The 25,480-nt window shown below is 39.9% G+C and overlaps 1 protein-coding gene across 1 annotated transcript in view; it reads right to left on the bottom strand.

Annotated features, from left to right (window-relative positions):
- Positions 1 to 3,190: 3,190 nt before the first annotated feature.
- The window catches only part of COLEC10 (collectin subfamily member 10), a 38,992-nt gene continuing 16,702 nt past the window's right edge, over positions 3,191 to 25,480 (bottom strand). Inside the window, exons 2-6 of the mRNA XM_043601635.1 lie at positions 20,696 to 20,767; positions 19,251 to 19,322; positions 9,387 to 9,440; positions 7,663 to 7,758; positions 3,191 to 5,812 (exon numbers count right to left, since the gene is read on the bottom strand). Of these exons, the coding sequence (XP_043457570.1) occupies positions 5,421 to 5,812; positions 7,663 to 7,758; positions 9,387 to 9,440; positions 19,251 to 19,322; positions 20,696 to 20,767 (686 nt within the window). The 3' untranslated portion in view covers positions 3,191 to 5,420. The remainder of the gene's footprint in view (positions 5,813 to 7,662; positions 7,759 to 9,386; positions 9,441 to 19,250; positions 19,323 to 20,695; positions 20,768 to 25,480) is intronic.

Below are 25,480 nucleotides of genomic sequence, written 5' to 3'. Positions count from 1 at the left end.
ACTTTCAGAGATATAAACAGCAGAGACCATAACAAGGACGATGGGTGGGAATTAGAAGGAAGAAGATTTTAGTTCACCATCAGGAAAATTTCTCTAATGGGGTTAGCGAATTACCAAAACCATTCAAATATGGATTGTATTACCATCTGTTACAAGTGCAGTGAAAGAAATTCCTGTATTCAGAGAAAGATTTGTGTATAGAATATCTGTGGCAAATGGTTCCTTTCCTTTAATCTTCACTCTAAAGGACATGACTATTTTCCCTTCAAATTTTAAGGGACGCAGCTAGATGATGAAGGCTTACAACCTCAAGGTGATGGTTTCCTTTTTAATTTTTAAAAAATAGTTACTTTTTTATGTGATCAACATGAGTTCAGATGAACCGCATCTTAGGAAAAGTAGAAATGATTTTAGGAATCAGTCATATCCAGTTATGAAACTCAACACTAATTCTAATCAGCAAATTTATTCACTGCCCTGAGGATGAAAATTTTCTCTAGAAATGAGGATAAGAAAAGTTATCTGCCTGTGTATACATACACAGACACACATATACAGCACATATATATATATATACACACACACATATATATAATGTGTATATATGTGTATAATGTGTACAGAAATACATGCATATAGCGTATATGCTGTATACATATATTTTTTCACTCAAGTAATTTTTTGTATATAAAATGTATATAGGTATCCCCCACTTTAAGAAAGTTCACATTGTGCCACTTTGCTTTTACAGAAGACCTACATTAGTGTCTGCTTTCACTAACTGAAAGAATCTGCAGAGAATTTTCACTTCCCCGGGAAAAAATCTGAAAAGTGAACACAGCGTTCAGCGTTGGTCTTGCAGGAGCTGGGAGAGAAGGAGCCACGCCCTGAGGAGCGGGAGTCATCCTGCCAAGCTCCGTCCCTTGTGACCTACACTCGACATCTCAGCATCAACCGCCAGAGCTTTGACGTGTGCCCATGAGCATCTAGGCTTTACCTAGATTTATTTTGCGGATCATTAACAAGATGTGTCCAAAGGCATCAAAAAAGCCTAAGACAGGTGATCTTTTTTTTTTTTTTTTTTTTTAGGTCTGGAATGCTCAAAAAATATTCCATATACATTAATAGTAATTGTTTCTTCACACCATTTCAGTTCACAAAAAGGTTTCATGGGAATGCTCTACTTTCGGATACTAGGGGGAAACCTGTATCTTAGAATATGACTTGTTTCTTTTCAACATGTGGCTGATAGTAATGGTCAAGTTTTATCGCACCCCTGTAATGTGCCTGGCTGATACCCTGGTTCTTACCTCATTACACATCCTGTCTTTAATTGTCACAGTACTCTGTGGAGGAATTATACAGATTAGGAAAATGAGGTTTAGAGCATGGAAATTTCCTCCTTAATAGGGCTAATAAGTGGCACAGTTGGCATTGGAATTCAAGACATCATGACACCAGATCTGGATTTATAATTTTTTTTAATTTGTATTTATTTCTGAGAGAGAGAGAGAGAGAGAGAGAGAGAGAGAGAGAGAACCAGCAGAGGAGAGGCAGAGAGAGAGGGAGACACAGAATCCAAAGCAGGCTCCAGGCTCTGAGCTGTCAGCACAGAGCCCAAGGTGTGGCTTGGACCCACGAACTGTGAGATCATGACCTGAGCCAAAGTCGGACTCTTAACTGAACCATCCAAGCATCCCTGGGTTTTTACTTTTAAAGTGATACTCAAAGCTGCAGGGTTTTACATGGAATCCCATCATGATTTTCTTTCCTTTTTCTAAGTTTATTTATTTACTTTGAGAAAGAGAGGAAGAGGGAAAGGGAGAGAGAGAGAGAGACAGACAGACAGACAGACCCGAGCAGGTTCCACATTGCCAGCATGGAGCCTGAAGTGGGGCTTGAACCCACAAACCTCAAGATCATGACCTGAGCCAAAATCTCGAGTCAGAAGCTTAACTGACTGAGTCACCCAGACGCCCCATATTTTTTTTATTAGAGATAATACCCGCAGACATTTAGTCTCAAATCTGTTGACAATGTAGTGGGTGCTGCTATTTAATTAACCTTTCCTATTCAATAGATATCTTATTGTTTCAAAGTATGCAATCCAGAGAGCTGAAAATTAGGTGGTTAGTAACAATCAAATCAGCCCATATTTGGTTAATATATATCTAAGCAGGACAAAATACACATATATTTTTAATGCCAACAGTTTTTATGGGTGAGGTGTCCAAAGTGTAATCAATGTCAGTTATATATGTCTCAACTCTGGGTATACACCTTTCCACAGTGTTTTGGCAATACCTCAATGATATTTCTTCTCACCTAGTTATGGAATGTGTTCCTCTGAGAAGGTAGTGCTGTGAAGTTGTCAATGTATTTTTAAAATTTTCTTCCCATGGAAACTCTATGTAGTCTTTGGGAGGTACACAGATGTACCCCTGAAAAGTTGAGTATAAACTTAACTTTTTGAGAATAAAATTGATTTTAAATGCTAATTATTTAAGGGAGTTCTTATGAATTTTATGGGGCAAATAAATTATTTTTTCATCTTTACTTTGAGCAGATCTTGATTTTCATATATCTGTTTTGCTTTCCTTTAGCAGTAGTTATCTGCAAAACTATAGGGAGGTCGTACTAAGTCACCTCCCCAGCACTAAGGCCATGTAAAGACATTTATGAATTAAAAAATAAGCTAGTGAACACCAAATTTGTAAGGCAAGTTTCTCTATCTCCAGCATGTCTGTTAATTGACTCTAATCTTTAGCTTTGGAAAGTAATCAAGAGAGATAATTTGAGTGCCCACTATCATGAGAGAATCATGAATGAGCTTCCATTTAACATGATCAGTAAACAGGCTGGAGAGAACACTGGAGAGAACACTGGATTGGCAGTTTTGATCAGCAGATTGGTCTTGTTTTTCTCCCAAATGAATTGACTTGGGTAAATTGGTTAGCTTTCTTGGGTTTCAGTATTCTCGTTGTGAAAATGGCAGCAAAATGTCTTCCCTTCCTACTGCACAAAGCGTATCAGGACCAAATGAGAAATGGTGTGTAAGGGAATTTATTTTGCTATTTTGTAAAGCACGTAGGGCTTCATAAAACTGAAGCAAGTTTTATAGTAAATCTAAATGTGTGGTACCTTAGACATTCTGTCATCTTCTCTTAAAAGCATTGGCAGCAAAGATGAGTCATTGAAAGAAATGTTTTAATAGTAACAATGATAATAATAACTAATAATAGTGCTTACAGTACACACAATAAATATTCATATTTCTGCCACTTAGAACAAATCAGAATATGGATCTCACTGCAAGTGACCTCTAAGCAATGCTTGCTGTCCATTCTTTCTCTCCTTTCTTCTTATTTCTTTCTTTTCCTCCAACTGTTTCTAGGTTCTTGTTCTTTAGGCTCCATCCAAGGTTACTGGCTTTGATATAGTGTCCTGCTTTGTAATTTTTATTAAACTGTCTTACCTTCCAAATATCATATGCCACATTCTCAAAAGTCTGATTAAGTAACGAGTTTATTAACTCGATCAATGGCAAACCCTGGACAAATTCCTGTAATTGAGCTGAACTGATTGAAGTACAAATGGGAGACCTTGACTTTGATGTCATTGTATCCTAATGACATTCAACATGGTTAGAACCTTCAGAACTTTTCCTCAGAGGTGAGAAATGAAAAGTTCAGCCTTTTGGCTAGGAGACTGTTTTGTATAACTTAGATATTTGGGCTAAAAATGGACTGATTGCAGTATTTTCAAATATGGATATACATTATGAAGTTGCAGGTTTCTGACTTCTCTTGAAATATCAGAGCATGTAGTGATATTGGATCTTCCATAGGAAAAACAGCAGTGACTGAGGAGCAGCCGGTTTCTTTAGGAGAATAAGCTGTGTTCAGCACTGGGATCCCCACCCGTTCTGCTTGATTTATTTATGTCATCTTGTATGGCCCCTGTAGGACCTGAGTCTGTGACTCTCAATAAACCCACAGAAATAACCTAATTAAATCTTATCTCATAACCAGTTAGTCATGGGTGAAATCATGGACAGATGGTTGAAGGTGAACATATGTTGTTGATCTGTTTCTCTTATTTCATTAACCATTTTGCCAGCATTTTGAATAGTCTGATCATATGTCACAAACTATAACTGGCACAGCAGTTTAGAAGGGGAAAAATCTAGAGTTTTGTTGACTATATTATTTTCAAATTTGAAACGAAAGCTGCTTTGAGTTTTGATTTGCAGTTCAAAGTAGAATTTTACCAGCTCAATAAATGTGAGTTCTAGGCAAGTTCCAAGCTCCACACCCGCCACATTCCTATGATGTCAGAGCATGACAAAGAGCATCTCTGGTATGGGGTTTTTATAACATACAGTTATGGAAAGTAAAAGGTCTCCCATGAAATGTCACCGTAAGTGATATATTAGAGGCAAGAAGGAGAGGACTTACCAATTTGACATTGGTAACACCTTGAAGCTTCTAGAGTTTTCTGAAGGTTTCACAAACTCCTTCCTTTGTTCCCCATGCCTACGGGGAAGAAAGTTGATATGGATAAACCCAAGACACAGAAAAATGGAGCGATATTAGTAGCAAGGGGCAATTTAACAGGTTTACAAATAATATTGTTTGGGAAAAAATTCTCCCTTCCTTTTTTCTTTTCAATTTCTAAAGTTCCCCTTTCCTCAAATCAGAGTCAGAACCTGGAGCCCTAGGATTAAGTTGTGGGCCTATAGAAAGACCAAAGCAACTTCCTGGTAGATCTCAGTGAACGCTGTTAATCAGAAGCACAGTTCTCTGTGTGATTCCTTACGGTCTGGAACAGGTCATGGGCTAGAAGTTTCTCATACAGAGGCTTGGGGATGAAAATAATCTTATGTCTGAGCAAACAAGAGGACCTTGCAAGTGTGGCTACAGGCATGGTGGGTGACCACTAAAAGAATAGGGGATCTCGGCTTCAAAGACAGATAATATCTCTGCACCCCTAGCAGAAGGCCTTTCCATGCATCTGGCTTTGAGCAAGGGTAAGTTAGCCTAATTGTCACCAACCAGCTGTCCAATTATCCACTGGGTTAAATGGACAGTGGTTTAGGAACCTAAGGAGAGACAGCGGAGCAAATGCCAAGAGAACACTTCATCTGACTCATGGATAGCCACATTCTGCACAACTAGTAATTCAAACTCTCTCTCAGGATCCATGTAACTCGGTGAGCTACTGACTCAATAATATACTGTGTATGGAAATGTTCAAGATCATCAGAGAAGACGACAGCAATGGAGATTCCAAACCTCAGTTCAGCATTTTCTACTTGTTTTGAGTCAGAATGAATTTGGCATAATTAGAAAGAAAAGGATGGATAAAAATAACTGCAATGGTAGTCGCAGAGAAAGAACAAATGTGTAGCACGAGGGAAGTTACTTTTTCTTCTTGACAAACTCACAGACAAAGTACATGGTAAGATGGCACTCTGTGTCATTCCATCTGCCTGAACTCAGCATTTCCACACAGTCCTCATGACCATAGGGGTCACTGGGCTCCCCCTCTCTCCAGTTGCTGTAGTTCTGCAGTGGAGTGTTGTCTGTGAACACATACTGTCCCTCCTTCTCAAGGTCATTCACCCCGATGAACACCCGGAAGAAGCCACTCTTGGCGACATAGTCAGCAATGAGGGTGTTGGCAGCTTCGTCCTTTGGCATGGCCAGCATTCCACCCCGGATCCGGCAGTGGGTCAGGGACTCCCTATAGTTCTTCTCCTCCTGCACGATGTAGTAGAATTTCTCCTCAGTTTCCCTAATCCCTGCGATGACTTGGCAGAGAGGAAAAGATGAGCACGATTATGTATCTCAAAAAGGGAAAAAGCAAGTATATAATATTACTGTGATTAAATTCGTGTATTCGATGTTCAACAATTATTTTGCAAGCCCCTATTATGAGGTAGGCACTGGTTTAATATTTTTATCACCCTCGTAGTTATCAAATGGAGATCAAAGCCTCCCATTTGCCCTCCTTGTCCTTCCTCCTTAACTTCCCACACGACTGTGAAGAAGAGACTGTTGTGACAAAGACTTGTCATACGAACTGCGCTGAGCTCCTCTCAGACTGTTCTCCCGTCCTACTTTACGCTCTGCCATACAGAGTCCAACAGCCTGTCCTTCTCTCTTCCACTTCAATGACTTTTATGCCTGGGAAGTCTTCTCACTGATTTACCTGGAAAACTCCTTGTCAATTAGATCTAAGTGGAAGTATTTTCTCCTGTACGAGCTTTTCTAACGTCCCCACACAGACACAGGGCTCTTGTGCACCTTCCCCACGTTTCCACTGCTCTTGGCTTTTTCTCTTGTGTATCCCTCAGTGCATTCCAGTCTAATGATTTGTCTGTATGTCTCGTGTACTAAACTATGAGTGTCTTGAGGACAATGTCTGTGTCTTTACCACTCTGTAGGCTCAGAGCCTGCAATAGTGCCCAGGATGGTAAAAGCTTATCAAGCGGATATCAGAATAATGCAGAAATGTGTCCGTTTGGGGCCGAATTTCTGGGCTATGAACGTGTACATAGATTGAAATTGTCCATAGTTCACTCCAGATACATGAAGTACTGAGCTACTGAATAAGATTCAGGGCAGAACTGGGGACTCAGAATCATCCTGAGCTCATAATACGGTAAATATGTTTTGGGCTTCAGGGACATCTGCATATATTTCTTAGGGTCTATAAATTAAAATTTGCCAAGAAATCTGTGACCCTGCCAATATAGATCAAAAACTGTTGCTCTGTGTTGAACCTCAAGGGTCTGGGGTTTTCATGAGAATCCAAGTCATGTCAGAGACAACATCTCTAAGAGTAGTTTACAAGATGAAGAGGAACACAGATGGCATATGTGTGTTTCTAATAATGTACAACAAACATAGTTGGATTACAGTAAATAAAAGTGTAGCAAAGGAAACCAATTTCAACTGTAACTACCATAGATTTCTTCATTCATACTGTCTCCGAAGAGAACACATAGGCCCTACTTTAAGGGTTTCACCGCTAACTACAATGGGGAAATGGACCAGGGATAACAAAAATGGCTAGCATGGGAAGTTGCACAGTTCTGAAAAACACATAATGATCTGTTGGTTTGTATTAAGGGTAGAGGAATCAGTGAAACCCACAGTCAAATCCCCGCTCCCCTGTTAATTAGCTCTGTATCTATGGGCAAGGTAATTTCTCTAAGCTTCAGTGTAAACATAATACCCACGTGGCGATCACTATTTCAAATTCTCAAGAAAGTAGCTATTGTTTTTACTATTACTTCTCTTTTCTGAGATGCTAACTCTGTTGGACTCTTCCTGTCCTTTTTTATTCTTAAGGCATGGCTTGCTAAACTCTACCCTTTTCTCCATTCCTTTTTCTCCAAAAAAGTATCTTTTCTATCCATAGGCAAATGAATGTATTATGTATGAATATATGTAGGTAGTGTCCTGGAGTCTGAAGGGATAATTAGCGTTTGAGAGACCTGCAAAGTGGTGACACTATCTCAGTAGGCCTTTGCCTGACCCAAGGTATTTGCCGCTAAAATACTGGAAATACTTTGGAATTGTATTCTTGAATACTGGAATTACAGTGTTGAAAGAGGTTGAATTGACAGCATAAAGCAAAAGAGGATATACTCACCATTCTTGACAAACTTCATAGATGTCTTGAGGCGAGCAACACTAATATCCAGTTGTCCAACAACTTTCCGGTATCTTCCACAATCACAGACAGTGCCTTTTAAATGACAAAAACTGTGAATTCATGTTGAAGTACACATAGTTCAGTTGGAAAGGACAATGACTCTCTTCTCAATATTTACTATCTTTTCCTAGTCTGGCTGTGTCTTTCTGTGAATGGCTATACTTTTAGTCTTTTATTTAAAACAAAGTTTCCAGGGGCGCCTGGGTGGCTCAGTTGGTTAAGCAGCTGACTTCGGCTCGGGTCATGATCTCGCGGTCCGTGAGTTCGAGCCCCGTGTCGGGCTCTGTGCTGATCGCTCAGAGCCTGGAGCCCGTTTCAGATTCTGTGTCTCCCTCTCTCTGACCCTCCCCTGCTCATGCTGTCTCTCCCTGTCTCAAAAATAAGAAAAATAAAAAAATAAATAAGTAAAACAAAGTTTCCAATGGACATTGTCTTCAGGAATTTACAGGATATCTTTTGAAGTATTTTGAATGAGATAAAACACAGCCCTAAGCCAGATTTTTAAAGTGAAGAGTAAATTGTGGCAAACCACTGCACACACACTGTGGACCACTTGGCATTTTTGTTGAACACAGAATGTGCCCATCCAATCTCAAAATAGAATCTTTACAGCTTTCTTAAAACAAACTTCTAGCCAGTCTTCTCTTCTGTTACTGCATTGCTCACTGGCTCACACAACTCTCCCGAGACAGGAGAAAACTTTCATGATGAAATCGAATGGTAATTTTGATTATCCATTTCAAGTATAGCTTGAATGATCCTTGAATGTTTCAAGGACTAAATTTAAATCTTGTGAATAGATTCAACTTATAATTTCAAGAGGCAGTCCCCCCATTTGTGGATTAACTCTGATTTTAATTTCCACCATTCATTCCCGCTTTGCTCATTTACCTTTTCAACTACCTGCTGATGCCGAGGCAGAGAAAGAATTGTAAGGGAAGTGATGTGAAATTCAAATGATTCCCTTTTTCTATTTAATGGCTGCTTCGTGTAATCAGTTCCTTTTGCCTTCTTTTTTGGCAATCGAGAAGCAAAAAAATCTTATTAGCCAAAGGGGGGGAAATCTGTGGCTTTATTTATCCGTGTTCACAGTTAAATATAAGGAATTTAAAACAGTTCTTACAATTAGTCTTCACTGCACCTCTGTGAGCTCCCCTCGAAGCAATCTACCTACTTTCCCTGCACAGAGCATTGGAAACAAAACTCTTTCAGGAGGAAAGAGAAGACTCTTTCTGGCCACCGAAGGTGTGTCCTGTACCCATGGGGTCTCTCTGGAACAGGCCAGTTTGCTGCAGGCCTCCCCTCCATTTGGTTGAGATGCCGGTGGAATGCAGGGAACGCCGCTTCGGTCCCACTGCCATGGCCATGGTGGATTTTCCTCTGGCTCTGGGAGAATGAGGGCTGCTTCCTGATGTGCTGGGTTTGCTTCTCCCACTAAGCATGACTGGGATGGAATGTGCCGTCACTCCCTTCCCCAGGGCTTGGAAAGTCACCAGCAGATGGAAAGGAAAGTTCCCTTCTTTCCTTTCCCCCAGCCCGAGTAAAACCAGGTTAAGCACCGAGAGGACTATTTTTTTCTTTCATAAAAATGTATTTATTTTTAAAGATGAATATATTTGGAATGATGCCAGACATTGAAGAGAAAAATGAGCAAGCCTTACCTGCTTTGCCTTTTCCTCCTGGGATCCCTGGCAAACCCTTTTCCCCTTTGTCACCTGGATAAAAACAATCACCATGAAAAGAACAATGAACTAAAATGGCAGATTGTTTCTGGCAGACAATATCTTATACACCTAAAATCATAGGAAACAGTTTTTGAATTTCACTTGTAGTGTCGCCAACTAATATTCTTTGGTTTTATGTAAATAATTTGATTTTGCGTTGGCTGCACAGGTACGACTAATCAAACAAGTCATCATTTATTTAGATTGAATGTAGAATTCCGATAGAATGGGTAGGGAACATTTAAATTTGTGTCACCTGCCCTACTAATGTGGCCTTCTGAGAAAGGCTAATACAATGCTCTGCATATTTTTAACTTTAAAAGCACCATTGTTTTGTATACCTGGATCAGTTGATTAGCACATTGTGGTGCCCCAATTCTCCCATATGGCTTCACCCTTGGCTTCTCAAAAACATATATTGTGCTTTTCCAATTTAATTCAAATATTTACTATTTATTACTTACACTGTGCAAGACAAAAGGCTTGGTACTTTGAGAAGGTATAAAGAGAGACAAGATTAAACTTCTGACTTGAAGGGGTTTATACATTTTGGAAAAGATGTGATGTATGCAAATATCTGTAATATAAAGCTGTGTCAAATATATTACGCCAAAATATCAACCTTGATAATTTTCTCTTCTGCTCTTCTTTGTATGTGTCCATTTTCTTATTCAGTCAGAGGCATCCACAAAATAACTCTCAGAGAATCAGGAGTATTAAAGCAGAGAGGAAAAAAATGTTGATTTTTTTTTCAACTTCAAAATAAGCCCTTGAAGCCTACATCAGACACAATAATTGAAAGCAAAAGCTTTTGATTTCCAAGAGGAAATGTTTGGCTGAAGTTCTTGAGAATCAAAAGAGAAGACCCTGATAGAAGTAAAATAGAGTTTATGCTTCAATGGTGAACTAGAAAAAGAAAGAAAAAAAAAGGAATTTGGGAGGGATGAATATAGGGTGAAGGTCATCCAGGCCAGAAGGGTACGGGGCTTATCTCTGTAGGAGTTTGGTGAGTCCAGGGAATTAGTTATGTGCCCCAAAGGGGCAATATGAATGGAAATGGAGTCAGCATGAAGGTTCTACCTAACCCCATCCTTTACCAGCAAAAGGGAAAAAAATTGGAGCCACTCTAAAACCCGTAGGGTGGCCCATGTTGCCTGCTCATTAGCTATTCTTTTCATCACTGTCTGCTGAGTGCCTTTCATTAAGAGTCCTGTACATATTGGGGGCGTCTCAGTGGCTCAGTCCGTTAAGCGTCCCACTTTGGCTTGGGTCCTGATCTCATGGTTGGTGAGTTCGAGCCCAGCGCCAGGCTCTGTGCTGACAGCTCAGAGCCTGGAGCCTGCTTCAGATTCTGTGTCTCCCTCACTCTCTGCCCTTTCCCCACTCTCACTCTGTCTCTTTATCTCTCTCAAAAACAAAGATTAAAAAAAAAGGAGTCCTGTACGTATTGACTGTTGATCTTTCAGGAAAGCCTGCTTGCCCGGGCCCCAGGAATTTGCTGAACATTTCCAAATTGACCCATGTGGACACTTCTTTTTACAGGGATGCCAGATGTTCACGGGCTCCCCAAAGAGAAAAAGCAGTCCTTGAAACCCAAAATGCAATTTAAGTGTGTAGGAGGAAGCCTCAGAACTTGCACTTGAATGAAATAAGGCAATGATGAAACCCATGACAACAGAATGTGATAAATGCTGTAAGAGAGACATTGAACATTGGACAGAGATAACATCCTCTGGTTGGGGGAGGTAGACGAGGCAGTACTTCAGCTGGAGGGATGAAGAAGACAGCACTGGAGCTTGGTTCTGAAGAACTTCAGCAGGTGAAGATGGGAGCAAGTTAGGGGACAATGTCCAACAGAGGTACACTGGAAAAAGCATGGGAAACATGCCATGCACCCTGATGAGGAAGACTGATCTGCTCACACCTAAGTTGTGTCCTGCAAATGCCTCCATTTCTCTTTTATGTAAATTGTTAAAGGTAAAAATAGAATTTGAGGACATATTAATGGAAGAAAGGAATATGCCTTTGCTAAGTGCCAATCATTTTGTAAGTACTGTTCCAGATACTTTATAGATATTCATATTATTATAGATATTATCAAGTTAAATCCATTAAGCTAGCTATTATCATTATCTTTATTCTACAGCCGAAAGAATGGAGGATCCTAGAGACAAAATAACTTGTTCATGGACATCTAGCAATTCAGTGGCAGTGCTGGCATTTCTGACTCCCTAGTTCATGGTGCTTCCCAAATGAGTGAACCAATGATTTAATGAAAGGAAGTGTTCAAAAAATGCTCTCAGTAGTTAAAAGGCATGCCAAGCCCTTGTCACCACGAGACACAATATGGACTTAAAAGTTCATATGAATATAGTTTAATATGCTATCTTTTGAAAACAGTGTGTTTTCTTTATATGTGGATCCCTTTCAATTCAACATGGGCTGAAAGTTGACTCTAGTCCTGCTATCCTAGTTCTGGGCTAAACCCAGTGGTGGACATTAAAGAAGCCTAAATGGAGTATTTGCTTTATAAAAGTAATGGGGTTTTAAGGAAAACAAAGCACACATCGCAGACCAAGGAAATGGGACACGGTCACTATTACCTACTCACAGAATGAAATAAAGGAAATGCCTGCTGGGTTTTCGGCCAAGATGGCCGTGGATCCGGGCAGAGAAGATGTTCGCTGAAGCAAGAGCCTTCAGCTGGATCCTAATAATGTGGAAAACGGATTTTTGAATTGAAAAATGGCATTTTTTGGAAGCATATACGTTTACAGATGTAAGCACTGTGACTACTTTCCAGTATTTTCCCATGAATGTCTTTCCTTTTTTGACAGATGGGAAAGTCAAACCGGTGTGGTAGAGTGAACAACCAAGGCAGTCTGAAAAACCAGGACTTCAATCCAGGCTCTGCCGCTCACTAGCTAAACGTGCCCAGGTTACTTAGTTTCTTTAAGCCTTTGTTTCTTCATTTTTTAAGTGAAAATAATGGCACCTAAAATCAGAAGATTATTAAGGAAGATTCATTGGATAATGTCATCTTATCATGGGATTAGCTCTGTGCTTAAGCCATAGAGGCTGCTCAACCAATGTGAGCTTCTGTCAAATACTTAGCTGGTTCATGGAGGATGTGAGCTTACAATGCCTGTTTCCTGAAAATGAATTCAGGTTTAAGGCCATACACAAAAACTTATTTTGGCCCATGAGTGGGAACGTGTCAGTAATAACTGTCTTAAGCTTGAAGAATTAGAGGTTGTATTTAAAAAACAAACAAACAAAAAAATCATAATGCTTCCACTGTAAAAGGATTATTGACCTTAAGTAAAAACATTTATTTTGCTATGAGGTTGAATTTGCCTGTACTAAATCATTCTCTCTTATTCCTAAAATGAAATATCGACATCCAGAAAGCTACCTTGTCCACGCAAGTGACAACATTAAGGTCATCCCAGAAAGTTGAGATTAATCTGAGTCAGTGAAAAATTTAGAAGAGCCCCTGGCAAAATGAGGACAATAAATTTCAGAGTACAGATTAAAAATGAAATTAATCCAGGTGAGCCAGAACACTAAACCTCAATTTTTTTTAAACTCCGAGACATGCTCATAAATTTTGATGGCATATCTCTGGAAGAGAAAGAAATTAGTGAATGGTGGAAATTGATGTTAAGGGACAGTAGTACTCATAGAAACAAAGAGTCAAAAAGAGGGCCACATCACAGGAAATAAAATATTTTATCATTCACGTTTTCATTCTTAATGCAAAAAACATTTAGAAAGTTTCCACTGTACAATAGGCACTAGGATAAAAATGATTAAAAGGTAGGGTCCCCACATAGAGCTTATCGTTAAGCGAATAGAGCCAGTAAATCTTTCATTCATTTGTTCTTCCAGAAGTTCACAGTCTAGAGGGGGCAAAAAAGACAAGCTAATAAGCCATGACAATGAATAAAGTAATAACGGTATGCAGGTATGGAATTGTCTTGAAGAAGATAAGGTTAGTTAACCCTATAATTTCCAGACTGTTACTTATTCAACATTTGTGGAAATTCATCCACTGAGGCTTAGAAAATCATACTGAACTCGACTCTTCATCATCTCTGTTATCTACCACCCTCCCAAGACACATCGTCTTATTCTACGAAAGGTTTAAGACTTGATTCAAGATCACGAACTCCAATTCCCCTAGCTGGAGCCTCATCTGTGTTTGACACACTTAAATCTGGAAAATGAAGTCTTGAATTCTGGACGTGTTCATGAGCGTGACTCTCCCTCTGCCTCCACTTCTGCTCATCTCCAGGGAAATACTTAGGATCTCAACCTTATTGAACATGGCTGTATCTCAGAAATCTTGAAGTCCAGCATCCCACTTTCTGGCTACATCTTTCCTTCTCTTAACTAGTTGCTACATGAAACTGATATAGCCAGGGGCAGATCCATGATTCATTTTATCTGAAACTTATACAATTTGGGGAGCCCTGTTTAAGAAAAATAATACACAATTACAAATAGAAAAGTGGTATAAAAATGAATACTTATAAGAAATAAAAACAAATCATTAAACTTTAAAAGCAGGCAAACACCACAAAATTCACTAATAATCATAACACTTTAATTAATAAATTTGTGCCTCTATAATTCTTTTTTCATACCTATGGCCTGCATATGTTTGGCTGCTTTCATGAGTATCCAATTGACCTCGCACTATTTATCGATAAATGCATCATTTCCCATTGCCAAGTAATGTCAACTTTGCATAAACCAAATTTAGGAGTCTGTTTCTGCACATTCCATTCCCTTTCATTGGTGTATTTAACAATCTCTGCATAAATTAACACTATCTTGATGGATGTAGCTTTAAAATAAATGTTTAAATTCAGGCTCCCAGCTTTGTTTTTCTTTTTTAAGATTGTCTTTGGGTATTCTTGGCGCCTTTCATTTCCAAATAAATTTTGAATTGGCTTATTAAATTCCAAGAGAGCTGCTTCTGGGATGTTGATGGAGATAACATTGATCGATACATAAATTTGGGGATCAACTTAACAATATTGATCATCTTAACGATATTGAGTGTTTCAAGCTCTGAATGTAGTTTTAGTTCCATTTTTTCAAACATTCATTAATTTCTCTCATTATCATTATGTATTGTTTGTTGAAGAAGACTAAGCACCTTCTTTTTTAGCTTTGTTCCTAGATATTTAAGAATTTTAATGCTGTAATAAGTGGCATCGTTTTAATTTCATTTTTAACTGTTTCTGGTATGTAGAAACAAAATTGATTTTGGTGTGGCTAAACTGTGTAAAAAACTTAATACAAATAGTTAATCTGTAGATTCTTTTTTTTTTAATTTTTAAAATTTTGTTTTTGAGACAGAGAGAGAGAGAGAGCAGGGCAGGGGCAGAGAGAGAGAGGGAGACACAGAATTCCGAAGCAGGCTCCAGGCTCTGAACTGTCAGCACAGAGCCTGACTCAGGGTTTGAACCCACGAACCATGAGGTTGTGACCTGAACCAAAGTCAGACGCTTAACCAACTGAGCCACCCAGGCACCCCAATCTGTAGATTCTTTTGTATTTTCTGATCACGCAGTCACATCATCTGCAAAAAATGACCCTTTTATTTCTTTGTTTCCAATGATTGTGATTCTTCTCTCTCATGCTTGCAGCTTTACTCTAGCTAGAACCACTGCTATTATGCTGGTTAAAATTGGTGATGAGGGCTCCAAATCTCAGGAGAGAAGTGTTCGAGGTTTCATTATTGAGTATGATTTTTAATGGGTTTTTGTTGCTGTTTTTGATGTTTTCTTTCATATTGGATATGTTACCCTCTATTTCTAGCTTGCTAATAGTTTTTGAAACGTGAATGGGTTTATGTTTAATTCAGTGTTTTTCAGAATTTCTGGAGTTTTAACTGAAAATGTTGATTTTTGAAATGAAAAAGAGTACCATTTTCCTGGGCCACCTTTCTTTGGCAGGCCTTGAATACCAACTCAGTTTGAGCAACTTTCTGCTTGAGCTTCTTAGTCTCATAGTGCTGCCTCGCTCATGAATTGATGAACAACTTGAAAGGAAAATTAGAATAGAATGCATAGCTCATCTTAGTGTGGTTCCCTTCTCCTCCAGATCAAGACCCTAAAGTCCTATTCAATTTGGTACCTCTCCCATTTGTTTTGTCTTGTGGTTTTTTTCTTTTTCTTTTCTTTTTTTCTTTTTTTAATTTTTTGGTGGTGGTTGTTTGCTTTTTTTTTTTCCTTTTTTTTTTTTGACTCAGGTAGTCATTCTTTTTTTCTTTTTGATTTTTTTTTAACATTTATTTATTTTGAGACAGAGAGAGACAGAGCATGAACGGGGGAGGGGCAGAGAGAGAGGGAGACACAGAATCGGAAGCAGGCTCCAGGCTCCGAGCCAACAGCCCAGAGCCCAACGCGGGGCTCGAACTCATGGACCGCGAGATCGTGACCTGAGTCAAAGTCGGACGCTTAACCTACTGAGCCACCCAGGCGCCCCTCCTTTTGATTTTTTTAATGTTTACTTACTTTTGAGAGAGAAAGAGAGAGACAGAGTGCAAGCAGGGGAGGGACAGAGAGAGAGGGAGACACAGAATCCGAAGCAGGCTCCATGCTCTGAGCTGTTAGCACAGGGCCCTACATGGGGCTCAAACTCACAAACAGGGAGATCATGACCTAAGCCAAAGTTGGATGCTTAGCTGACTGAGCCACGTGGGTGCCCCTTAGGTAGTCATTCTTAAAGGATTAATGCAAGTGAATTTCTCATGACTTATAGCAGAAATCTGGCTTTTGTTTTATTATTAATGATGTAAGAAATTTCTTTCACCTTTACAACTTATTATTGATGATGTATGTAAATTAAGAATATTGTCAAATTTGAGAACACCTCTGTAAAGTCTTTTCCATATAGGAGCTGTTGGATTTAGAAAAATTTTCCACAGCCTCTCTCTTGCCCTGTACATTTCAAATGTTGTTTCTTTTCTGCAACTCACACATTTCTTGTGCTGGGGTCCCAAGACACATTCTTGTGATGATTGGATCTCTGCACTTTTTCATCATGACTTCAGATAGATCTGTGCAGTAAGTGGTAGGAATATTCTTGGAAGCTATTCCTACACTGAAATTGTTAGCAATAACTTAATTGTACCTGGAAGTAACTGCACACTATGTAAGTATATCCCAGGAAGTCCAAACTAAATGTTTCTTTCCCCCACTCAGATTCCTCTTGGCGAGCTCCCTGAATACTTGTGTCCACTCCCATAAGCAGCTGATACAAAGAGAAGTCTGATGGAAGGAAGCTGGAGCAGAGGGAGACAGTAGGGGCACCTGTGTGGCTCAGTCAGTTAAGTCTGACCTAGATTTCAGCTCAGGTCACAATCTCATGGTTTGTGAGTTCAAGCCCTGCATCAGGCTCTGTGCTGACAGTGTGGATCCTGCTTGGGACTCTCTCCCTCTTTCTCTCTCTCAAAGTAAATAAACAAACTTTATTTTTTTTTTTTAAAAAGGAAGGAGACAGTAGTGTTAACCTGCGCATTCTTGATAAGGACAATATCAGTTCAAGGATATAAAAGTCGGTTCTAGAAGGGTGAAAAATCTTGCTCTCTTTTATATATAAAGCACAAATATACACATAATACATAATAGATATATAGTCCATGGATGGTATTAAAAATTCATAGGGGAGGGCAATTAGAAAAAAATACGAATAAAAAGGCTTGTAAGGGGGGAAATAGTTTTGTTTGTTTGTTTGTTTTTATGTTGAGGGGTACTATTTTAACCAATTGAGGATAAATGCCTTACTTTACAAACTTTCCCAAGCCATATGGACATGTGCACCCATTGCTAAGGCTCCTTGTCAGGGTCTTGGGAAGGACCCAAATAAGTGTGGGGCTCCAAAGCCAAAGCTTCATTCGTTTCATGGTAAAACCACCCCAAATACATAAAATGGGAAGAGTCATAATCTCTGAGGAGTCCACGTAGCTCTTCCCCAACTATGAGAATTTCAGTCACAGGCAAACATACACTATAAGCCACGGGATCAAAAAAAAAGCACAGCACTTTCTTTTCAGTGGCACTACCCTCCGTCCCTGCCCTCAAATGCAGGCTGAAGGAAAATTCTCAAAGGAATGAGTTGGAAAAGGATGGGAGAGAGGAGATAACCAAGCTCCAGGATGAATGGAGAGGGATGGCAGCCTCTCTCCCGCTGCGCCAGTTCACCGCTCAAGAACGCACCTCTGGTGACTGGGGGGGGGGGGGGGGGGGGGGGGGGGGGGGGGGGGGGGGGGGGGGGGGGGGGGGGGGGGGGGGGGGGGGGGGGGGGCACAATATTGATTATGCCGCTGCTGGGGACGCGGATGGCAGGAAGGCTGCCAGGTACACATCCAGGCTGCGGAGTCCCGTCGCCTGTGGCACTGAGTTTCGCCGGATCTGTACCTTTGCACTAGAATCTCTTGCCTCCCCATCAAATGTCTTTCCCTCCATTTCCATACACATGTCACCGCTCCTCAAGACCTAGGTAGGTTCTTTATATCAGTCAGGCCTTCCTCTCCCACCTGGCTCCTATAGTAGTCTTTTAGTTATTCAGAATTATGATTCTTTCTGAGCAAGTCCTGTCTTCCCAAATAGTCTATGAACTTCTTGCAAGAAAATTGTGATTCTCATTCAGCTTGGTATCTTCAAACCAAGTGGAACAAAGCATGAACTGCTGACCATCAGGAACAGTTAGAACCTGCTGTCATTGTGGGGCTTTATAAGAAGACAGTAGGGAGGAGTGCTCAGATGATAAAGAGGAAGCCACCCCTATTGTATAAGAGGAAAGCGGTAATTTTGTGCAGGATGGGGACAGGACTCAAAACAAAAGAAAATACATGCATACACTCAAAGCTTCTAACATGTTAATAAATTCCAGATGAAGAATCTTTATTATTTCATTCAGTTTAAGAAAGAAAATTCCAGGGGCACCTGGGTGGCTCAGTCCGTTAAGCATCCAACTTCACCTCAGGTCGTGATCTCACCGTTCATGGGTTAAAGCCTTACGTTGGGCTCTGTGCTGACAGTTCAGAGCCTGGAGCCTGCTTCGGATTCTGTGTCTCCCTCTCCCTCTGCTCCTCCCCTGCTCATGCTCTGTCTCTCTGTCTCTGTCTCTGTCTCTCTCAAAAATAAATAAACATTAAAAAAATTTTTTAAAGAAAATTCTACTGCCCTTCACTGCATTGAGTTTTAGGAATAATTGTTTTCTGTTACTGAACATGCATCATGGTGGTGATACCCATTTTAACTGTATCAAGGATTACAACCAGCAGATCCCAGGAAATAGTTCAATGTAGAGACCACCAATACTATTTTTTAAAATTAATTAATTAATTAATTAATTTTGAGAGAGAGAGAGCATGCATACAAGCAGGGGAGGGACAGAGAGAGAATCCCAAGCAGGCTCCATGCTGTCAGCGCAGAATCTGACGTGGGGCTGGAACTCACGAACCATGAGCTCATGACCTGAGTCAAAATCAAGGAGTCAGCTGCTTAACGGACTGAGCCACCCGGGCGTCCCAAGGCTACCAGAACTTTATGTTTGATTCTGTCCCTGAATTTCTGTTTAGTTTTGTTCAAGCCCCTTATTTATTTTTTAGACACATTGTTTATGTAAAGAAGGAACAGCCAATATATGAAGAAAGAAAAAACTAATATTTTAAAAGAAAGACAAGGGGTCATTTTCATGATACAGAACGTTTTGGAATATATCAAGGGTATGCTTGATTTGCCTTAAATTACCACTGGAGGAAAGAAAAATGCAGCTTACCCTTCTTGCCAATGGGCCCGGTCTTGCCAATGTTGCCCTGGTCTCCTGCATCACCCAGCTCCCCCTTAATTCCTGAAAAGCAAAGCATGTGTCATCTTTACATCCTAAGGTTTTAAATTCCCTTTGAAGATGTGGCTAGTACATGATATCTGCTTGAAGGAAATACAAAAAACATACTCTTCTGTCTGCGGTATGGAACATATATCCTATGTTTTATTATCTATCTTAATAGCATTGTAGTGTATATACGAAAACTAAATGTGGGTAAGAATGAAAATCCTGGACCCAATGGTATTGAAATGTTTACTGATACGATATTCCTAAAAGGTCTATAGCAGAGGATGTCTAATCTAGAGGTCAAATAAGGGGCTGAGTGGAAGAATTCTTGAGTTTTATTCTAATTCTGTTCCTTTCTAGATCCTTTTGGGCTTCACTTGGGAATTCTGTTTCCTCCCTATTTCAAAACAAGATTTGACTATCTTAGCCATTTTTAAGAAGGGGAGAGAATGTATAATCGTAAAACTTCATGATCAAGGGGACATCAGAGATTGCCCTACTGAGTTTTTACCCCCCAAAAATATGATCGGGATCATGATTTCCTCCAAAATTATCAGTTTTGGTTTTTTTCTACGATGACCTAAAAAACATTTACCAGTAATAAAGCTGTATAATTTTGCAACTGATTGTACATAATTATAGAATATTATACATATTTATAGAATAGGAAGAGTATAAATCAGCATTTCTCAAATTGAGGTTTCAAAAGCTTGTGAGTCTTTTCTTCTCTTTAACTTGCTAAAGATTTTGAAGTCAGTGGTCTAGGGCCACCACCTTGTAACAGTTGATGGAGAATATGTCCAGTGCTTGGAAGACACACGCTTAGACACCACAATCCAGAAGCTATGTATTGGTGAAGCTACTCTTGGCGTTATGAGTAAAAACACTCCCTAATGGCCTTTGTGTCATTCTCATCTTCCTTGGCCCTGTTCCTCCCACTCCATCGTCTACTGACAGATCTTAGAAAGGTGAGTAAGCCAATGGATCAGTCAACTCTTTCTGTTCTTCTCATCCCCCTCCTTACACTCTAGGTCAGCCAAAAGGAGTTGCTTAGCAGTGGATTCTGAGAAAAGACACAGCTATGAACCCAGCTGTGTTTCTAAAACTCGTGGTTTCTTAGATATTTCTGGAGACTGCTCCTCCCTAGGTCTCCTGGAATACCCCACCTCTGCTCATCCTAAGGAGGCAGCCTAAGAAATGTGTGGTGACTTATTGACAGCCACTGTCATAGGAGCTCTCTGGTAGCGAGTACATTCATATCTGAAGTACCTTTCATTCATCTTTGGAGCCAAGAGTGTTCCAAAAGCTGCCAATCTCCAGGACAAGGCCAGTAGAGAGAGGAAAGCAATTCTAATATTACAGTGTCACATTCACATCATTGCACTTACCTTTCGGGCCCATGCGTCCCACTTTGCCATGTTTCCCCTCCTCTCCTGGATCTCCCTTTTCGCCATCATCTCCTTTGGAAATGGAAATTGAATGAGTGGAGCAGCTCGAATAATAACATAGCACATCCTCCCCAGGATATGGTGGTGAACATGGTTGGAATCCATTCCTCAGCCAAGGGCTTGCCTTATAACTCTTATGTGACTATGTTCATGGGCCCACATAGACTGGACAGTCAGGGAAAGAGAGGACACTTCTGGTATCTTTACTCTTTCACTTTTCACACGCTGTTGGGGGAGGTCATTAAAGGGATGTGACCACCCATTGACTTCTGAACCAGACCCAGGAAATCAGTTAAAAGCTACTCACCCCTTTCCCTATCTTGCAATGTATGACCACCATTCCCACAGTGGGAGCCATTTCAAGGATGCAGCTTTGACAGAGTGAGGTGTTGTTGAGACCATCTGGCAGGTATATGTGACTGAACCCTGAAAAGGCATCTATATAAACTTTTGAGATTCTGGCAGGCAGGTGTGGAAACTTTCTTGTCTTACCACCACTGAAGACAAGCCTCATATGTAACTTCCCTTGCTTATTCACATCACCACCTACCAATCTGGAGTGGTCTGCCTCTTTCCTTCGTCTCCCCTTGCTCTCAGTATAGGTAGGATAGGAGGGCAGTTTCAAATTTTCCCCAAGAAATTCTCAAGTTTGCAAACCTAGCTAACTTTATGTTTGAAGAAATGTCTTTGCTGGTGAATTCCTGAGAAGTTTGCAAATCTTTTTTTTTAATGTTTATTTATTTTTGAGAGAGAGAATGTGCATGAGTGGGGTAGGGGCAGAGAGAGAGGCAGAGAGGGAATCCCAAGCAGGCTCCACACTGTCCGTGTAGAGTCAGATATGGAACTCAATCTTACAAACCATGATATCATAACTTGAGTCCAAATCAAGAGTTGGATGCTTAACCAACTGAGCCACCCACGCTCCCCTCTTTTTTTTTTAACTGAAGTATAGTTGACAATTTTATGTTAGTTTCAGGTATACAAGTCTGATCTGACAAGTCTGTAGGTCATGTTACGCTTGCCACAAGTGTAGCTACCATCTATCACTATACAAACTATTACAATACCATGGACTATATTCCTTATGCTGTACCTTTCATCTCTGTGATTTATTCATTTCATGACTGGAAGCCTATATCTCCTATTCCCCTTCACCCATTTTTCCCATCTCCCCACCTCCTTTCCTTTTGGGAACTACCAGTTAGTTCTCCATATTTACATCTGTTTCTGCTTTTTGCTTGCTCATTTATTTTGCTTTTTAGGTTCTACATTTAAGTAAAATCATATGGTATTTGTCTTTTTCTGTCTGACTTATTTTACTTAACATAATTCTCTCTAGGTCTATCCATGTTGTTGCAAATGGCAGGATCTCACTCTTACTTATGGCTGGGTAATATTCCAGTGTGTGTGTGTGTGTGTGTGTGTGTGTATCATATCTGGCATGACAGGTCTTTATTTTTATAGTGAATTTGGCCAGTTCTGGAAGCATGTACATGTTCAAACGTGTATATTGATGTGTAATACATATATAAATAATATTCTATACTTATATATAATTATCTAAATATATACAAATTATAAAATATATAAATTATAACTTATACTTTGTAAACTCTTACTCTCGGACTGCATGTTTGAGAGACCCCAAGTAGTAGGCATAGACCAGGAAGCTAAGAATAGAAGACAGGTAGGAAACAGGAACAGCTGCAAAGCAGTTCTGTGTGGGCAACAACTATCTTTTTTTTTTTTAATGTTTATTATTTATTGAGAGACAGAGCATGAGCATGGGAGGGGCAGAGAGAAGAGGAGACACAGGATACAAAGCAGGCTCCAGGCTCTTAGCTGTTCACACAGAGCCCGATGTGGGGCTCGAACTCACAAACCACAAGATCATGACCTGAGCTGAAGTCGGACCCTTAACCGACTGAGCCACCCAGGTAGGCAGCAATTATCTTAGTCATAGGTGGATCTAGCTCTCACACCCCATCTAGTCAAGGACAGAATGAGTGTTTTAATGAAAAGTGTCCTGGACCATAAATCAGGAGCCCTGGGCTTGAAGGTCATGTTAGTCTCTGATGGGTTGAGCAACCCTTCAAAAGTCAGTGATAGAGTTTATTGGCTTTAGAATAAGGCAGATCTGGACTTTATCACTTGACCACTCATTATCTGGAGAAAGTTAGGTATGTGACCGCCCTTTCTGAGTCTCGATTTCCCCTCATACAAATTGAGCTAATAATGCCTACAAAACAAGGGCCCTTAAAAGAACTTTAATAAGATCAAATACATAAAAGACCTGGAACATAATCTGTTCTTAGCAATGGTGGATATTGTTATTCTTTATATCTCAGTGTCCTCATCCTTAATGTGGACTTAATACCTGCCTTCCCTACCTCTCTCAGTTGTTTTAGCATCAACAAGGTAAGTATGCAATTGTGCTTTGAAAATAAAGAGCACAACACACACGATATTATGACCAGCTACCTGAATTATCACCACAGCAATCTCAGGATATGAAGGAGTCCTGTCCATCACTAATGGAAAGGAGTAGATAAAAAAAAAAAAAAAAAAAAAAAAAAAAAAAAAAAAAAAAAAAAAAAAAAAACAACTTCTAAAGACAAAAGTGAAGCTCCTCAGATTAGACAGTTTGGGAGAGAGAAAGTTGAGATGTCATTTACTTGTCCAGAAAAAGCATGCTCAGCCATTCTCTATGTTTTCCTGACAGCAGAACGTAAATATTTTAAATGAAAGCTTAAGTCAAGTATGGAACCATTGGATTTCCAGGTCAAAAAGCCAAGTATGGAACGGTTGGATTTCCAGGTCATGAGATGGGTCAAGCATTAAAACACTTCCCACGTGAAGCTCTAAAATCTCCTTCCGGGGAAGCTTTCAAAAAAGAACACACAGATGATTTGTGTGATCAGACCAGAGGGGTGAAGTGGATGGACAAAGTGGCATTTCTTTAGATAAAATTAGTAGCCAATGTTTATTGAGTTATTATAATGTATGCTGGCACTGTTGATCATCATACCAATTCTAGGAGGTGAAAACTATTATTGTGCCATTTTTTGAATGGAAGAATAGACTCAGTGAGGTTAAGTTCCTTGCCTAGTGTCATAGAGCTTGTGGATGGCAGAGCTAGGATTCAACATGTGTATTTCTGTGCCTCCAGATCCCTACCAGATCCCTCCATTTATCCCTTCCAATCCAGGATTCTGTGACCCTTAGCAAATTGTGGATTTTAAATAATTTGATATTGTGTCAAATTTTTCAGGGAGAAAAAGGGGAGATGCGGAAAGAATGGCTGTTTTTGTTCCTTTTTAAAAAAAGAAACAGTGGGGAAGAAAAGAAAAGAAAAAAAAAAAAACAGCCAAGCATCTCAATGACTTAATCCACAGGGAATGTATCCTTGAGGTAGTTCAGTATAATTGAGACCTGGCTTTGCCACTCACTAGCTGACGGAGCTTGGGACGTCCTTGACCTTTGTTGAGCCTTGATTCACTGATTTGGAGAATGGACAAAATACTATCTTCTGCAGAGCTTCAGAGGGTTTTAGTAAAGGTAAAATTAGAAAAGTATTTTCCTTCAGGAAGCCCTTTCTAACACTTTCAGGCTGCGCTAAATCCTCCCTTTAATTACCTTCATTGTTGAAAATATCACTTTATCCTGAGTCCATTTTTCTGTGTTATTCCTTACACTCATCTGTGACCTGTGGGATGGCTGGGGTTATGGATGATTTATTCTAGCATCTTCATAAATTAACACATTGTTTGTGTCTGGTGCCTAATAAATACAGTTGAGCTGGATATATTTTGTGAGCCATAAAACATTTTACAAGTGTAATGATAGTGTTTATTGAATACTATGGGCCAAAGGGTACCTAGCACTTGATATACATCTTATCATTTGGCCTCTACAACAACTTTGAGATGGATATTATTCTTAGCTCCATTCTACAGGTGAAGAAATGGGTCAAAGAAAGGTTAAGTAACTTCCTAGGGTCACAGAGCTTGTAAGTAATAAAGCCAGGATTCAAACCAGGGCAGTTGCCTTCAAAGCCCATGTTCTGAACAAACTGTCTGACTGGGAACAAATTCTTGTTAACATTTCTGGGTTTTGGATTGCTATTCTGTACAATGGGACCAAAGATACGTGTCCTGCTCACCAAAAAGTGAGATCAAAGACAGGGATGTATGTGAAACACTTTGTGAATCATGAAACCACAAAAATTATTGGTGCCATTATTACTTCTCCTTCTTTTCTACCTTCCTCTGAGCTTTCCCATTCGTTTTCAAGCAAGTATCTAACTGAAAGCAGCCAGATGAGGGACTTAGTCATCTACTGCTCCCTGGTGGCTCCTGATGGAGACCTGGGAGGGTGAAAATAGGATTATTATTCTTCTGACCTGTGTGCCTGCATCCCAGCCCGGTGCTGAGCAGGCTGCTGGCAGAGATGAAGTAAACAACTCGTGCCCTTGCCTTCAGCTTGAACCCTGGGTTCATTTGATCTTTGAGACTTGCTTTAATGAGAACAGAAGAGAGGTATAAAAGCAAGCTTTGGAAAGGATCCCCCACATGGCTCACAGTTGTCTGCTTTCATCCTCTTGGCAATATTTCATTGGATTAGTAGTGCAATTTAGACTTTCTTTTTTCCTTTTAAAAATAGCTACTTACATTTTAAAATTAAATGAAAAGCTATCAATTGAAATGAACTAATTTCAATTTTACA

This window comes from Prionailurus bengalensis, chromosome F2 (genome assembly GCF_016509475.1).
Source record: "Prionailurus bengalensis isolate Pbe53 chromosome F2, Fcat_Pben_1.1_paternal_pri, whole genome shotgun sequence".
Lineage (NCBI taxonomy): Eukaryota > Metazoa > Chordata > Mammalia > Carnivora > Felidae > Prionailurus > Prionailurus bengalensis.
This window is presented reverse-complemented; position numbering and strand designations above follow the sequence as displayed.